This window comes from Elephas maximus, chromosome 25 (assembly GCF_024166365.1).
Source record: "Elephas maximus indicus isolate mEleMax1 chromosome 25, mEleMax1 primary haplotype, whole genome shotgun sequence".
Classification (NCBI taxonomy): Eukaryota; Metazoa; Chordata; class Mammalia; order Proboscidea; family Elephantidae; genus Elephas; species Elephas maximus.
In genome coordinates this window covers 19727559-19743929 of record NC_064843.1, presented here as the reverse complement: position 1 = coordinate 19743929, position 16371 = coordinate 19727559, and the positions used below count along the sequence as shown (strand labels likewise).

Sequence of the window (16371 nt, the reverse complement as noted above, 5' to 3'; positions counted from 1 at the left end):
GCAGATTTTAAAACAACATATACAGCATTTTTTTTTTTTTTTATACAGCATTAGCCTTTAAAGATTAAATTGTGGATAAATACATTGGAAGAAAATCTGGAAGGACAGACGTCAAAGAACTTGGTTCTCTAACTTTGGTTCTCTTTGACTATAGGTAGTTTAAAAAATCTTGTTGTTTCTATATGTTTTCTGTTTTTTTTTGTAGAGAACTTTCCTAACAGGGCTTTGAACTGATTCAAACCAGTTCAGTCATGATCGACAAAGCAAAACTTGAACAGACCCGAATTTTTACAACCTGGGTGACCTGGAACCATAACTGTAATGGAAGAAATGATGGGTCAAAGCTCTGGAATGGGAGACTCAGAAGAGGCACAGTGAGCCCATTCAGGAGCCTGATGTGTGAGACTGGGTTACTTGCAGGACTGTGGAGCGACACACATTCAAAGCGGAGTGATCAGCTGCCGTTTTTGAGTAGGGCACCGCTGTTTCTAATTCTGCTCAAAATTCCACAGCCAAAAGATGTGGTTGTTATACAACACTTAGGCTGCCTTTGTTTTCTAAGAGGGAGAATTAGGTTTCTACCAGGGCTTCGACCTGTTATTTTTCCCATTCCAGTTATTGTTCTGTTTCAAATTTTTAAAACGAGGGTCTGTTCTGGTTTTGCTTCCTCTGCCATGCCTTCATTGGGAAGAACCATTTGAAGCCCTGATTCCTAAGCACCAGAGACCCAGGTTCCTTCCAGCTTGTTCTCCCACATCCTCTTCACTTGGCTCCCCATCAGAGTTTCTTCCCTTCAGGGTTTCGGATGGCTGCCCCATCCTCAGCCCCAGCCAGGAAGAAAGAGTGGTGGGATGAAGAGAGCTTGCCCTTCGTAGAAGTCATACAAAACACTTTTCCATCCCAGGGATCACACTTGGTCATATGGCCATACCCGACAGCAGGAGAGGCTGGGATGTACAGTCTTTATTCTGCATGGTGTCTTAAGTTATCTAGTGCTGCTATGACAGAAGTACTTCAAATGGAAGGCTTTATTTAACAAACAAATTTATTTGTTAAAAGAGTTTAGGAGGCTAGAAGTCTGAATTCAGAGTGCCAGCTCTAGGGGAAGGCTTTTCTCTGGCGGTTCTGGAGGAAGGTCCTTGTCTCTTCAGCTTCTGCTTCTGGGCAACCTTCACGTGGGTTGACATCTCTTTTTCCCTCATCTCTGCTCTGCTGGCTGGTTTAATCTCTTTTATATCTCAAAAGACATTGACTCAAAATATACTCTACACTAATCCTGCCTCATTAACATAACAAAGGCAACCCATTCCCAGATGGGATTATATATAACCACAGGCATAGAAGTTAGGATTTACAACACATTCTGGGGAGACATAATTCAATCCATAACATTCTACCCTTTGCCCCCTCCCCCAAAATTTATGTCCTGGCCACATGCAAAACACATTCACCCCATCACATCACCCCAAAAGTCTTAAATCAACTCCAAGTCCAAAATCTCATCTTCTGAATCATCTAAATCCACTGTGGTTGAAACATGAGGTATATACCGTCCTGGGGCACAATTCCTCTTCACCTGTGAGCCTGTGGAATCTAGAATACGAGTTATCTGCTTCCAAAGTACAGTGGTAGGACAGACACAAGGTAGACATTTCTGTTACAAAATGGGCAAAATCGGAGAGAAAGAAGGGATAACAGGCACAAGAAGGCCAAACCCAGCGGAGCAAATTACATTAGCTTTCAAGGTTTGAAAATAATCCTCTCTTCTCTTGAGACCATCTGGGCAATGGCCCTGCCCTCCAGATTCTGAGTGTTGGCCATGCCCTCTGGATTCTGGGTGGAGGGCCCTCGGCCCTGGGCTTTAGCTCCACCTTCCAGGCCCTCTGGGATGGCAACTCTCATCCCTCAGCTTTAGGCAGCCCCATTCTCATAGTCCATCTGAGTAGCAACTGTACCCCATCAGCCCCGGCAGGCCCCTTTATTCTGCCCTTTGGGCATGTCAGCCCCACCTTCTCAGCTTTGGGTAGCGGCCCCAGCCCCCAGGCACACCTTAACCACAGCCCCACACTCCTGGAACCTAGGTGGCAAAGATCTGACTCTTTGAAACCTAGGAGGTTATAGCCCCACCCTTTCAGATCCAGGAGACTGTGGCCCCACCCTTTGAAACCAAGAAGCCCCAGCTTCTTGTGCTCCTTCCAACAGTTCTGCTGATCCCCGAGTTGCTCCAGAGATGGTCCTTTTCTTTTCTTGGAGGACAACAAATGTAGCTCTTTTGCCCTGTTTCCTGACTGTAGAATTCCAAAAGGCAGTGCAGGGTGTATTTTAAGTCGATCTCTTTTGATATTAAAAAAGATTAGAAGAGCGGCACCCCACTCTGCCAGTTCCAAATTCTTTCCTTTCATTCTTTCTCTGTCCCCTTTAGTCTAAGCTGATGAGTTTTCTGCTGTGGTAGCTGGTTAAATCCATCAGTCACAGGCTTAAGCTCTCTAACAAAAGACTGTGTAGTCACATCCTTAGTGAACATTCTAGAACACATATCCTTAGTTTGTACAGCAGAATTTTCCAAATCTTTTAAGCTCTGTTTTCATTTTGCACAGTTCATTTTTAAGTCCACCTCTTTCACATTTTACCGTAAGCAGCAAGGAAAAACCACACAGCCCCTTTAAGATCTTGCTTAGAAATCTCATCAGCCAGATATCCAAGTTCATCACTTAGAAGTTCTACCTTCCGCCAAACATTTGAACATAATTCAGACATGTGCTTTGCCGCTGCATAAAAAGCATCGCCCTTCTGCCACTGTCTAATCCCATGTCCATCATTTTCTTTTAAAGCCTTCCCAGAAGCACATTTAACACCCACATGTCTATCAACACTCTGTTCCTGGTACCTCGTAGGTAGTCTCCAAGATGACAGAGACTCTCTTTAGGTGTCCTCTCACTTTCTTCTGAGCCCTCATAAGAATTTCCTTTGACATCCATAATTCTACCAACAGTCTCTTCAGGAGAAGAGGAACCTTAAAACTCTTCCAGCCTCTACCCATTACCCACTTCCAAAACCACTCCCACATTTTAGCTGTCTGTTAGAGCAGCACCACCCTCTTCCAACACCAAATTCTGTCTTAGTTATCTAGCGCTGCTATAACAGAAATACCACAAGTGGATGGCTCTAACAAACAAACTTACTTCCTCACAGTTCAGGAAGCCAGAAGTCCAAATTCTGAGCACGGGCTCTAGGGGAAAGCTTCCTCCCTCTGCCGGCTTTGGAGGAAGGTCCTTGTCTCTTTTGAGCTTCTGCTCCTGGGCAAACTTCATGTGGCTTGGCATCTCCCTTACCCATCTCTGCTCTGCTTACTTTTTAAATCTCTTTTATATCTCAAAAGAGATGGGACTTAAAGTACACTCTACACTAATCTTGCCTCATTGACATAACGAAGGCAACCCATTCCCAAGTGAGATTATAACCACAGGCATAGAGGCTAGAATTTACAACACATATTTTTGGGGACATAATTCAGTCCATAACAATGGCCATGTATCTGACCAAAACTCAGGAATTGTATTTATCAAGGAAGAAGAGCTGAGATCGGGGTGCAAATAGCAGTGTCTGCCACAGCTCTCACCTCCTCCCTCCCACAAGGCACAGGCGTGTGGGGTGCACAGACCAGGGCTCAGAGCTGGCAGCAGAACTAACGTGGTACAGCTGGTGGGTGTGGTACAGCTGATGTGCTGGATAATGTTTACATATGCGTGTCATTTACATATGCAAATGAAGCAAACTGCTCAGAGGTCTCAGCTCTGGGGAGCTGGTCCTAACCTCTAGGAAGCAGCTGTCCTGGGAAAGAGACACCCCAGGGATGGCAGCAACGCCATTTCCTATGCCACAGCGGAAACCGGACCCAGCACCTGGCCTTGGTCTGGCCCAAAGCCTGGACATGCATCCAGCCAGTGCATGAAATGGAGAAACCTTGTCAGTTTCTTCCCCAGCAGCCATGCCCCTCGGGGGCCAACAGAACAGTGGTCAGCAGCATGACCCGACTGCCAAACCTCGGCTGCTCTTCTGCCAACACTGACATTTCTGCCATGTTTTGCTTTCAGTCAACTCTCATTTTTAAAAATCACCTTAAATTGATTTCAAAAAGCAATCTCCTCTCACTGCTGTAAATGGAGAAGCAGCACAGCTTGCCCTAAATAGAAAGTAACTGAAAACCTAGCTAAGATTCTATGCCAAAGGCTGGGAGCCTGACACCCGCTTTCTCTTCGTTAGAATTAAACTGAGGCTTCCTCGGTGAGGCCTTGAGATGGATCCAAAGAACTAAAGATGGAATTAATCTTTCCATAGTGTCTTTCGGCATGATTTAATGCCTGTCATTCACCCCCACCAAGCCCCTCTCCTGGAGTAGAGAGCCCCATTCCCCAGAAACATACCGGGACTGTGTGCCTGCTTCCCCAGCTGCAAAATGGGGATTTTAACAGCACTTGCCTTACGTTCTTGTTCGGTGCCGTCAACTCAATTCCGACTTATGGTGACCCAATGTGGCAGAGCAGAACTGCCTCACAGGGTTTTCTTGGCTGCGGTCTGCACAGGAGCAGATCGCCAGGTCTTCCTCCCTTGGAGCTGCTGCGTGGGCTTAAAGCACCAACCTTCTGGTTAGCAGCTGAGCAGCCATCAGGGCTACTTACCTGCTTTATAGGATGACTGAATCGGTACATAAGACAGGCATATATAAAATCTCTGCATGTACAGTGTCTGACACAGTATCAGCCTCCAAACGCTGGCTATGTCAGTTTCACGGAGTAGAAAATTGGAGTCCGTGATTAAAGAACTAAATGAGGCTTGAGCGAAAATAACCAAAAGGCCCGAGCAATCCAAACTTCAGAGAAGCAGCGAGGAAGACATAAAACCCCAAACACCGCATTTAACAATGGAAGACACTTTATTGTTATTTCGTAATCATCTCTCAACATTTCAGCTGTTGGTAGAAATCAAATGCAAAACAGCTGCATTTTAAAATGAGCACGTATTTAACTATCTCAATCACAGCAACCTCATACAACAAGACACACACCAAGAAGGAACGGGGTCATAGCATTTCCTATTCCGGTCCATGAACACAGTATTTCCCCGACGGTATGTACAGCGGACTTTTTCTCCCAGCTCAAGTTCTTATTCCTGCGTTTGTTCACTGGGTCAGTTACGTGGCGTCACGGTTGATCGGGAGAATAACTGTGGTGCCGCTGGAACAAACCGGAAATGGAAAACTAGAAAACGAGAGCTCCCAGGAGCGGGACGGGCCTCGACACTTCTGAGATGTGAAAAGGCAGAACATCGAGGATGAAGGCCCTGGGATGGGCTGGTCTTCGTGATGAAGTTGGTTGAAATTCACCTTTATATACACATTGTGTATCTACATGTGCTCTACCAGATATATTAAAAAATGCTATGTAAGATTTGAAAAACCTTAAAATCACTCACTTGATTTGGGAGAACATCAGCAAGTTAACAGTGGCCTCGGGATTTGACCAGATTGAAATCTGCTCAAGAGCTGAATACCTCAATCTACCGGAAAACCCTCTGCATGTTAAGTCCCCGTGACATTCCGTACATGGCAAACACTATGACTAAAATATATTATTTTCTTAGTTCACAAGGAAGCTGTTCTCTTTTCAAACTCTTGCCCCACTCCTGCCCTGCACCCCAAAAAGGAAAACCCAGGAGTAATTCACACGAAGAGCTGGGGAGCTGTCTGGTTTGGAAGCACTTCGGCTCAGCCGAGTGTTTGTCTAACGGGCGCACGCTCACTTCTGCCCCCTTCTAGTGCAAAAAGATCACAAATATTGTTGCAGATGAGTCCCGGAAACAAGTGAGGAGAGGAGGACTGAGATGGAGGGGTGGAGGGAATCCCAAATGACTTTCCTTCCGAAACAAGACTCAAGAAGTCTGGAGCGCAAGGTTCACGCTCAGTGAGTGCCAGTGACCAGGGCTGTAGATCTGGACGGTGAGGCCCCTGACTCATCACTAGTCAGCAGTCTGCAGGCAGCCAACCTCACCTCTATGCCCGCACGCACCCCACATGCACGCTGGAGGTAGGTGTAGAGTAAACTCTAGGGAAGACAGAGTGGCCTCTACCACTCAAGAAAAAGGGACATTGCCTCAGGTCCTCCTCTGCCCCTAAACCCTTCACTCGGCCCTTGGGCTGTGGTGAGTGGAGGCTACACTACAAAAGGATTTGAGACCCTCCCTCGGAAGACAAAATAACCCAGGGCCTCTTTATAAATAGCTACATAATTAATTTCCTTAACCACTTTGAAACACAGGGCAAGTTGAATATTTATTTAAAAATAAATCTCAAAAATATCTATTTACAGTACATGTGCAAACAACAGAAAGGAAAAAGGAGCCCGTCCTGCTGTGGAAGGTCCACATGGCAATGCTTTGGTGGGAAGGTCACAAACACCAGGGGTGAACGTGAGCTGTGCTTGGCAACAGGATGACATTTAGCTAATACTGGACTCGGTGCAGCCTTTAAAGCCTGGGGAGGCAGGGAGCGGGGAGTCCAGGTGGGGATGCTTGTCTTGGGGACGGGCAGAGAAGGGATGAGCCATTGGAGGAGGCCCCAGTGTGGCAGGAGGGCTCATTTCACAAGCCAACAGGCCTCTAGCTCACCACTCCAGGTGGGCATTTGGAAGCGACCTGAAGGGCCCTTCCCAGTCCAAGTTGGCTTCATGGTGAGAGCAGGAGGGGCGAAGACAGTCCCAGAGATAGAAATTCTCTTAAAAAAAAAATACAACTGAATAAGGAGTGGAGAGATTAGCAAAAATGAATGTGAACGGAAGTGCCACCCTCTCCCTTGTCAAACGACAAAGCAGCCATCAGTTGAAACATCTTAGTCAACAGTAGCTAAGTGAACTCCCACGTGGTGCAGCCGGCCCCACGAACCCCCGGCACCTACATGGTCAAGTGCAGGCCCTGCTTCCAAGATCAATGCTTTAATACTCTTCACCGTGAAACCAGAAACGTCAGTGGTGTAGCCCTTGTAGCAGGAAGGTGCAAGGTCGAGTCTATCTGTACACGAAATGGGAGAACTGGGTAGACTTGTAGTTCAGCTGATGGTTGGGCATGAACTTGTGCAGCTCACTCTTTTTGCAGCAGGGGTCGTAATGGTAGGCGCCAAGGCAAGTGTCGCAGGAGACCTTTGAACACTGGGTGCAGGTGTTGGTGGCACCCAGGCGGTTACAGAAGCCACAGCGGGAGGTGGCCGTGGCAGAGGGCTTGGACTTTGGGTGGAGGTGTGGCAGCCGGTCGAGGCCCTGAGTCTGGCCCACGTACTTCTCCCGCAGAGACGCCCCGTGGGCCAGGCTCTCGTGGGTGGAGGCCTTGCTGGGGCCGGCGCTGGGCTTGGAGGCGGGGGGACAGGCGAGCAGGCTGTCACAGCGCTGGCAGAGGGAGGAGCTACACGACACACCACAGTTCTGGCACTTGGAGAGGGCGGACTCTTTGGCGGAGGGTGCGCGCTTATGGTAGAGTGGGTGGGCGTCATTTCTGACCAGCCACACATCCGGCCGAAGGGCGTCCTGCCTGCGGTACGTGGCCCTAGGTTCCGAGTCTGTGTACAGGTCCACGTCATCCTGAGCAGAGAAGTATGTGCCGCGCAACTGGCCAAGGCCGTTGTTGGGGGAGGAGGTCAGCAGGTCATCCGGACTGCCGTGCGGGGAGCTGGACATGGCCAGGAGCGAGGGGGACGGGCGGATTATCTCGTCTTTGAGGTCATCCCCCAAGTCTGCTGCCACAGGCTCCTTCCGCAGGCTCAACGAGGCCTTCAGGGGTGGCTTCCTGCTCTCCCAGTAGCTGTCATAGGTGTCCACTGACCTCGAGGACTTGGTCACACGAGGCTTGTAGTAGTCCTTGGCCGCCCGCTCGCTGGCCGACTTCTGGAGTGCCACCCGGGCCATGGAGGCTGTCAGATGCTCCCTGCCCTCAGCCCGCCACCGCAGGGCGTCTGAGCAGCCACGCACATCCTCAGCGCTGGTCTTGCGCTCACTCACGACGTCCAGTTCAGAGTAGCCCTTGTCCTTCACATGTGAATGGATCTCCAGCAACTGCTCACACTCTACCCTGGCCAGGAAGAGCTCAAAGGAGACCATCTTCACCTGGAGGGTCTCCACCAGCTCTCTGAGCTTGTACGCGGTCCCCATCTCAGGCACGTAGCCCATGTAATTCAGGATGGCTTGGATGTCCTCTTCCAATAACGTCGACTTGACATAATAAACAAAAGGGCCTGTGTAGGTCTAGGAAAGGAAGAGGGGAGAAAGAGAGAGGCGGAGTTTTCTCTCTGAGACACATAACGGAGGCTGTGTTGGAGCACGTGGGGGAAGAAAGAGAGCGAGTGATCTCCCAGCTCCACACCACAGAAGGCAGAAGCTGATGTTTACCGAGGGTGTGGAGCGCTAGCGTGGGGGATCGCACATCGACTCCTTTCTTCGGTAGAGAGAACACAGGGCACGAATGCTCTGCTCCCTGCGAGGAGGCAGCCAGGGCAAAAATGGATAAATAAAGGGGATTGGATAATAGGCCAGACGCCCAAAAAACAATGAGAATACCCCTTTCTGGTATTTCTACAAAGGTCTGAATAGTATGTCAGACTTAAGGGCCTGACTTGGTGGACACTCTACTGAGTCATCACCGCCATCGAAATGAGCCACAATTCCATCCCTCTCAGAGCCACCTTTTTCCTTTTTTCTTGACTGCTCAACTGCTCACCTAAGCCCCCATATCCTCTTGGCTGTTGGACATCAGTGACAGCCTCCTCACTGGAACTCCTGTGCCCCTCCTCCACAGTCACAACCCATCCAACAGCCAGAAGAGCCCTTTTCAGATGTAAACCAGGTCCCATCACTGCCTTATTGAGATTCAGTCCAAACCCTTTGCCCCTGCCCACAGGGCGCAGCAACAGCCAGGGGTAGGGATCCCGGTTGAGAGACAGACAAGGTAGGGAGCTCTGGGGGTCATTCTGGTTGTTTCCCCAGGGGCAGCAGAGAAGCCAGAGGGTCTGAGAACACAGGAGGCATGCGACAGGAAGGGGCGAGAGAGGAGCAGGGAGGATGGCATGGAGGGCACCACCTTAGGCCTTACCTTGATGCTTTTGAACTCCTTCTTCCATGGGTAGAGAAAGAGGTTGACGCCCATAGTCTCAAGCAGGCTGAAGGCGCAGTGCAAGGCCCGCAGGCTGGAGGAGCCCAGCGAGCGCAGGGAGCGCTCCACCACCTCGTAGAACTGGATCAGCCGGAATCGATAAAAGGGGTCAACCTTGTGCAGGCTGAGCAGGGCCGAGGCCGCCACCCGCAGGTACTCATCGCTGTCAGGCCGCTGCTTGCTAGGGGGGGAGTCCACTTTGCCCTCATGGAATTGCACATACTTCCGAAATAAGTCATCCTTATATTTTGTATCCATGGAACTGGGCTTCCCCATCCGGTGTGGGTAGGGAGCTACCTTATCTCCTCCATGGCTTCTGGGGTTGAGGCAGGGACATTGCTGAAAGTACTGACATGCTGCCCCCCTGGACCAGCCGAGTGCTCTGGAAGGGCAGAAGCAAGAGGCACGTCATCCCTCGAAATGCTCCCAGCTTCTGCCTGCTAAGGCACAACAACAAGCAGAACTGGCCGGGCTCCAGCAGCCCCATCATCCCTTTCTGCCCATTTGTTCAACACATTCGCTGAACACGTGCTACATAAAGGACAGAGCAGAAACAAGTCAGGTCCTTGACACTGTCAAGCTCACAAATGAAAACTGATTGACACTCCTGAAGGAAGCGTTTAGGGTATATACAACAGAGATACCTAAGCTGGTTTTGTGAGGAGAAAGGAGAATTTTAAAAGGCTTCCCAAGGTAGTGATTTGGTTAGACCCGAAGGATGAGGAGTTTGCCAGGAAAGAGGTGGGCAAAGGGTGTCCCAGCAGGGAGCAAACCCAGAGCTGTCACTTTCAGAGCACTTCCTATGAGCCAAGTGCTATTCCAGATGTTTTACATATACCACCTCGTTCAGTCTTCTCAAACAGCGCTAGGAGAAAGGTACAGGTAGTATCCCCGTGATACAGAAGTAAAAACTGAGACATGGAGATGTTAAGAAACCTGCCCGGGGTTACCAAAGTATTCCGAGGCAGAACTGAGACCAGAACCCAGGTGGTCTGGCTCCAAAGTCTGAGTGCTTAACCACTGCGCCCTGCTTTTCCGAGGCAGGATGGAGCTTGGCGGGGAACACAGGACGGCTAGTGTGGCTTACGTAGGGTAAGCACAGAGGGAGTGACAAAAGGTGAACCTACACTCAGAAGCAGGATCCTGACCCGCGAGGCCTCAAAGAGCATATTCAGAATTTTATATTTTATTCAAATAGCCATGTGATGCCCCTGAAGAGTTTAAAGCAATGAAGAAAGGCATATGATCATGTTTACATTTTTAAAAAGAGACCGCCCCCCCCCCCCATAGTGCATAAAACAGCCTTGGAGCGCTTGCATCCGGTCTGCATTCCTCTTTACTGTAAGACCATTTTACAGCCCCCTGATGTGAGGGGAACATGGAGCTTTCTCAGCCGGGACATACCACATTTATACAATCTTGTTCTCTGCTTAACACATTGCCATCAAGTTGATTCCAACTCATAGCTACTCTACAGGACAGAGCAGAACTGCCCCATAGGGTTTCCAAGGAGCAGCTGATGGATTCGAACTGCCGACCTTCTGGTCAGCAGCCAAGCTCTGAACCAGTGCACCACCAGGGTGTCTGTTTAACCACTTGTTAATAGGACACATATGGATCCAGCAATATTCTTGATGTCACAATGCTAAATGCATCGAGAGGCAGTGCAGTGGCCAGGGGAGGCTATACAGCGCAGGGGTTACAAACACAAGCTTCTGAGCCAGACTGCCCGGGTGCGAACTCTTGGCTCTGCTTCCCCAGGTTACCAAGGCAAGTTACTCAACCTTTCTGGGCCTCACTTTTTGGATCTGAAAAACGGGTTAAAAAATAGGACCTACAGTCCAAGCTGGTGTGAGGATCACAGGTGATCTGCACATAAAGTGCCTCACAGAGCACTGGTTCAAAGCAAGCCCTTGAAATGTGTCATTTGGAGGGTACTACACCTCAAGATGCCAAGCACACTCAAGAAGGTTTGATCAGAGTGAGGGCAAATCTCTCAAATCGGGAGGTACACTGGCATCTTTGCACCTGCCTGTCCTGCCTCTCCTGACCACAGCTCCATGGCAGCAGCCTGGAAACCATCTTACTCGTCAGGGTAACCTCAACACAGTGCCCAGGGCAGAGTAGATGCTTCAAAAATACCTGCTGGCTGAGTGAAGGGGCTCCTGCTGGCTATGGGAAATGGCAAGGAAGCGAGAAAAGATGCCACAGTGGAATTGGGACTGACCTGGGGAAGCCGTTACCAAATCTGAGTCAGCTTGGGACACCCTAAAGGCCTACAATCCTGGCAGCTATCATGAGACTGATAAAAGCAACCTCATCTCAAAGAGCCAAGCATGTGGCTTCGCCATAGTTTCTGGGAGACTCCCAGGGGCCATAACTGTGGGGTGAGGGATAGGATGTGCAGAACTAGGGACACAAACAGGCCACCTTCTCTTACGCCTCTCTCCTGCTAAGGGAGCCCAATGTTTCAGTAACAAATATGCATGAAAGAAACATAAACCCACTTAGGATAAACTTCTACCTCCTGACCAAGGTCAAAGGCTCTACATGGCGAGACCCCTGTTCACTTCGCATAGCATTCTTCCTCTTCACTCTAAGCTCCACCCACATGGACCCTCTGTTCCTCAGCTCAAACACATCTAGCTCAGGACCTTTGCACATCCTGTTCCTTTTGCCTGGCATGTTTGTTCTTCTTCTGATTCTTCCCATTGCTGGCTCAATCTCTTCAATCAGGCCTCGGTTCAAATGTCACCCCTCAGAGGCCCCCCGTCACCGAGCCAAAGTAACTCACGCCTTCCCAGTCCCTTGTGACCCCATTATCCTGAGATAATCACAATTTTTTTCATTTACTAGTTTCCCCTCTGTGTCTTCCCCCATTATCCAGTAAACTCCACAAAGGAAAGGACCGTGTCTGTCTTATTCGCCAGAATGCCTAACAGAACCTGGAGCGTAGCAAGTACTTGATAAAATAGGTGGAATGAATGATGCAGAGGATGTGAGCACCCATGGTGCCACCCTTCAGTTTCTCACTGGTGTCCCCGGGAGAGAAGGAACAGAAGCTCCAAAGATAGCGTGACGGGCTGAAAGAAGCTCAGGGTTAGTCACAGGAGGACCCAAGAGTCCAAGCCTGCCCTGCCAACTTGAAACCCAGGCTCCTGCCATCGCCCCATGATTCCTGTGTGTAACACAAACATATGCTGGAGGTGGGGGTATGGGGCAGCAGTCAAGAAGACAGAGTCCTGTCCTCAATTCTAGTTAGAAAGGCTTACCAAACTGTCTACGTTCCCTTAAAAAACAAAAATGCATTGCAACCCAAAAAAAGATGCTCACTGCCATCCTTGCTAAATGAGGGCCCATATGCGTCTACCATGTTTTATTTATCCAAGAGAAGCCTCCATCCTGCCTCTGGCCCCGGGGACTATTTTCTGAGAGCCATTTAAACAAAGGGACATCAAGCCTCCTAAGACTGCTGTGATTTTCCCCAAGGAAGTCAGCCTTGAGACCGAGGGGATGTGTGTTTGCACAGCCGGCCACCCTCAGGTCAGCTCTTCAGCTCAGCCTCTGCTGCTCTGTGATCGCACCACAGTACACACCCTTGTATGTTGCTGGCGAACAACAGACAAGGAAAAGGGATCCACACAGCCCAGCTAGTGTTCCAAATTCTAAAATCATGAGATAAAGAATGAGAAACTCATCTAAGAAGAATCTTGAACCAACCTACGTAGGGGAGAAAAAGACAAAAAAGAAGTAAAAAAGTGAACACTAAAAGATAATTAAAGAAGGAAACTGAGAAGGAAACTAACAATTACAGAGGTTCTACTATGTACTAAGCACTGGACTTTCCACCTGAAAAGCACCATCGCTTGTACTCCTCACAACTCTACGACGAAACCAAGACTCAACCATTAAGCAACCTACCCGAGGGGACAGGGCTTGAAAGGGCCAGAGCTGGGATTTGAACATGGGTCCAAATTTTCATTTGTTGTCTGTCTCACTCATTTATTACCACAATTAGTAATTACAATTACTACCATTTAGAATTAGAATCAAGTCGACGGCAATGGGTACCAAGGGATTGATATGGGAGGACTCTCTGCTAACTGCTTTATGAAAATCACCTTAACCCACATTATAGTCCTAAAATAAAGAAGAGGAAACTGAGGCTCAGACAGGCCATGTCGCTCACTCTCAGTCATAGGCTGGGAAGTAGTGGAACTGAAGAGTCAGCTCTGCCAGCACAGCTTTAGCACAGCAGTCCTGCTGCATCTGCTGGACAGCTCTATTTGAAAGAGCTCTGCTACACTGGAATGCTCTGTGGCATGATGAACGCAGTCTAGCGCTAAAAATTCCTATAGTAGCAAAATTCACATCTTCCCCCACAGACTGGGGCTGGAAGAGCCACCAATCTCTTTATGATGTAAGCTCAAGGGCCAAGGGAAAAGGCTAGCCAGAGACTGGCCAGTGGTAGAGCAGCTGACATCATCCCTGCTGAATACATTTTCTGAAAACACAGGCTGCCTTGTAGCTGGTCATAGCGTCTTTTCTGAGCATACGGGCAGGAATTTATTCCCAGCACTCTGCAAGAACAACAAAAAAACACACTCTCTGCAAAAACAGTGTGGTTATGGGAGCCCAAGACAGCCAAGCGACAGAAGCTGTTAATTTCTCCAAGCAGCCCAAGGACTGGAACGCCAAGACGTGCCAGTCTGGCGGAAAAAAAAAAAAATGGCACTGTGAACATCCCTAATACAGCGTCAGGTGCGTGCCCAGAGCCCACGGCCTTGGTCGGCACCTCCTTTATCTACAATCTGGGCCTCTTTGAATATCAAGTCGATGAAAAACCTGAGATATTGCACAGTCAGGGAGAAGGTGGCTTTTATATTATTATTTTTAAAGATATCAAAGGAAAGATGTACTGTTTCAAGATCCCCTGAATCGTATCAGTTTCTGGGTAGGAAAGTATTAGCCTGCCTGTACCTCAGTTGGCTCGTTCAAGCAGAAACGGTTCCCCCAGCAGCATTTGAAGCCCCCACCCCCACCCCCTGCACAAGCAGAAGCTATTTTGGTCCCAGCGTTGTCCCAGTCCAGCTTCAGTCTGCTCAGAGTTACCTCTGCCTCCAAGCAGGAGCAAGTGGAGAGCAGTTCAACCCTTTCCGCCCCACTCCTGTGCACTCATTCCAAGCCACGGGCTCCTGAGACACATCCGGGGCACCTTCCATTGCCTGGAAACAGCAGAGGGTCCACACACCCCAAGTAGATTCCAGGGAAATTCAGGTAGAACTTCCAAACCTCTGAAAATAACCTCTGTGGTGCTGAAAGCAGGCTTCCCTAGCGACAGCCGTCTCTCTCAGAGGGGCTCTGAAGGAAGCGGTTTCCCCTCCTCAGGGGACAGAAGCTGGCGGCTGCTTCCCAGCTTGGCTAATTCCTATGGCCTCCGAGGGCCACATCAGTTATGAAAAACACCACAGTCTCAAAGTCGGCCCTTTCACCGGCTTGTGAATAAAGTAACAACAGCTATCATTTACGGGACGCCTTCTGTATCCCAGGAACTGCGCTCCGCAAGTACTATTTCATCTCCACTACGGCCCCAGCAAATAGGCTCACCTCTGACAAACGAAGCAACTAAAGACCATAAGGTGAAGTGACTTGTCCAAGGTCACACAGTGAGTACAAACCCGGGTCTGCCGCCAGAGCCAGCGCTAGGAACCACTATGCGGTCACTGCCTCACGCTGGAATCGGGGCGTCTCCTGCTCGGGTTGTCACCAAAGGAGAGAACGCTTCACCTGAACTGCCTCGAGCCACCCTTGGTCGGTCCCAAGTGTCTGCGAGACAGCCCCCGGCGGAGTGAGGCTGCTGAAAACAAACTGAGGCCCCGGGGGCGCCGAAAGGGCGGGCCTGGCCGGCGCCTCCTCCGGCCGCTAGGACCCCGCTCCCGAGCCCTGCCGCGCCGGTCGCCCCCTCCGCCCGGGAAAGCCCCGGAGGGAGTTTCCGCCCGCGGCCACCCCGCACTCACCCCTGCTACTGCCGCCGAGGCCGCCCCGGCCGAGGGGAGAAAGAGGGAGCCGCCACCGACGCCGCCGCCGCCGGAGCCGGGCCCTGCTGCGCTCTCGCTGCTCAAGCCGGCTGCGGGGGAACCGAGACCAGTACCAGGGGGCCAGCGGTAACCCGGAAACACTCGTCCCGGAAGTGATGTTCGCGGAGGCGTGTCCAAGGGAGGTCGGGCCGCGGCTGCGCGCTAGTCCCGGGCAGAGGCCGATGTCCGCGCCGGGCGGGAGCGAGAAGCGGACGGCAGTGGAAGAAGTTAAAGGAAAAGGAGCTAGCAGAGAAGACGCAGAACCCCGCTTTCAGGCCTAAAAGGTCACTGCTGGGGCTGAGGCTGGAACCCGGAAATAAACGCGCCGGAAGTGACGCACACCGGTAGGCCGCGGGATGGTGGCTGGCCGGGTTGTCATGGAAACTGGTACGGAGCCCACAGACAGGGGCACAAAATTGCGAGCGCGCTTCCCAGCCTTGGCCCCTGTCGAGATGATCCGCGAGCTGCCCTCCCCACTGCGTGAGCCGGAAGTTTGAGTCGGCTCCCTCACCCCATATTACATACCGAAATACCGAGGTTGGAAGTGAGCAAGTCGGGTGCCCAAGATCATGCGACACTGGAATCCAGCCTTGAGGGGACTGTGGACGTTACAGGCTGTTAAGAGTGCGGATCCCAGTTCTGGCTCCACCCTTACTAGCTGTGTTAACCTTGGGCAAGTTACTAACATCACTGAGTCTCAGTTTTCTCACCTGTAAAATGGCATAACGATAGTACCTGCCTCATAGGGTTTTTATGAGAATCTAGCGAGTTAATATACTTTAAAAAAAGTTGCTGTCTAGTCGATTCTGATTCATTGCTACCCCACGTGTGTCAGACTAGAAATGTGCTCCATAGGATTTTCAATGGCTGATTTTTTTGGAAGCAGATCCCAGGCCTTTCTTTTGAAGTTCCTCTGGGTGGGCTCTAATCTCCATCCTTTCCATTAGCAGGCAAGCACTAACCAAGCGTTAAAGGTTTGCATCACCCAGGGAGTTAATATATGTAAACTGCTTGTTACAGTAGTTGGGGTATAATAAATGTCTAAATACATTTTGTTTTTTAAACCTGGTTATTTCAAAGAAAATGACCTCTCTCTGCCCACAGC

General features: G+C 50.1%; 1 protein-coding gene across 3 annotated transcripts; it reads right to left on the bottom strand.

Moving 5' to 3' along the window:
• Positions 1 to 79: 79 nt before the first annotated feature.
• SPATA2 (spermatogenesis associated 2) lies at positions 80 to 15476 on the bottom strand. 3 transcript variants are annotated; one of them, XM_049868924.1, is made up of 3 exons: positions 15207 to 15476; positions 9130 to 9720; positions 80 to 8285 (listed from the first exon to the last, which is right to left on the bottom strand). In XM_049868924.1, exons 2-3 carry the CDS (start codon positions 9463 to 9465, stop codon positions 7059 to 7061), a joined length of 1563 nt encoding a protein of 520 aa, XP_049724881.1. In that variant the 5' UTR covers positions 9466 to 9720; positions 15207 to 15476; the 3' UTR covers positions 80 to 7058. The 3 variants fall into 3 exon arrangements, with proteins under 3 accessions (XP_049724881.1, XP_049724880.1, XP_049724879.1); XM_049868923.1 differs by having other exon boundaries at positions 9130 to 9571; XM_049868922.1 differs by lacking the exon at positions 15207 to 15476 and adding an exon at positions 14797 to 15172 and having other exon boundaries at positions 9130 to 9571.
• Positions 15477 to 16371: the final 895 nt, after the last annotated feature.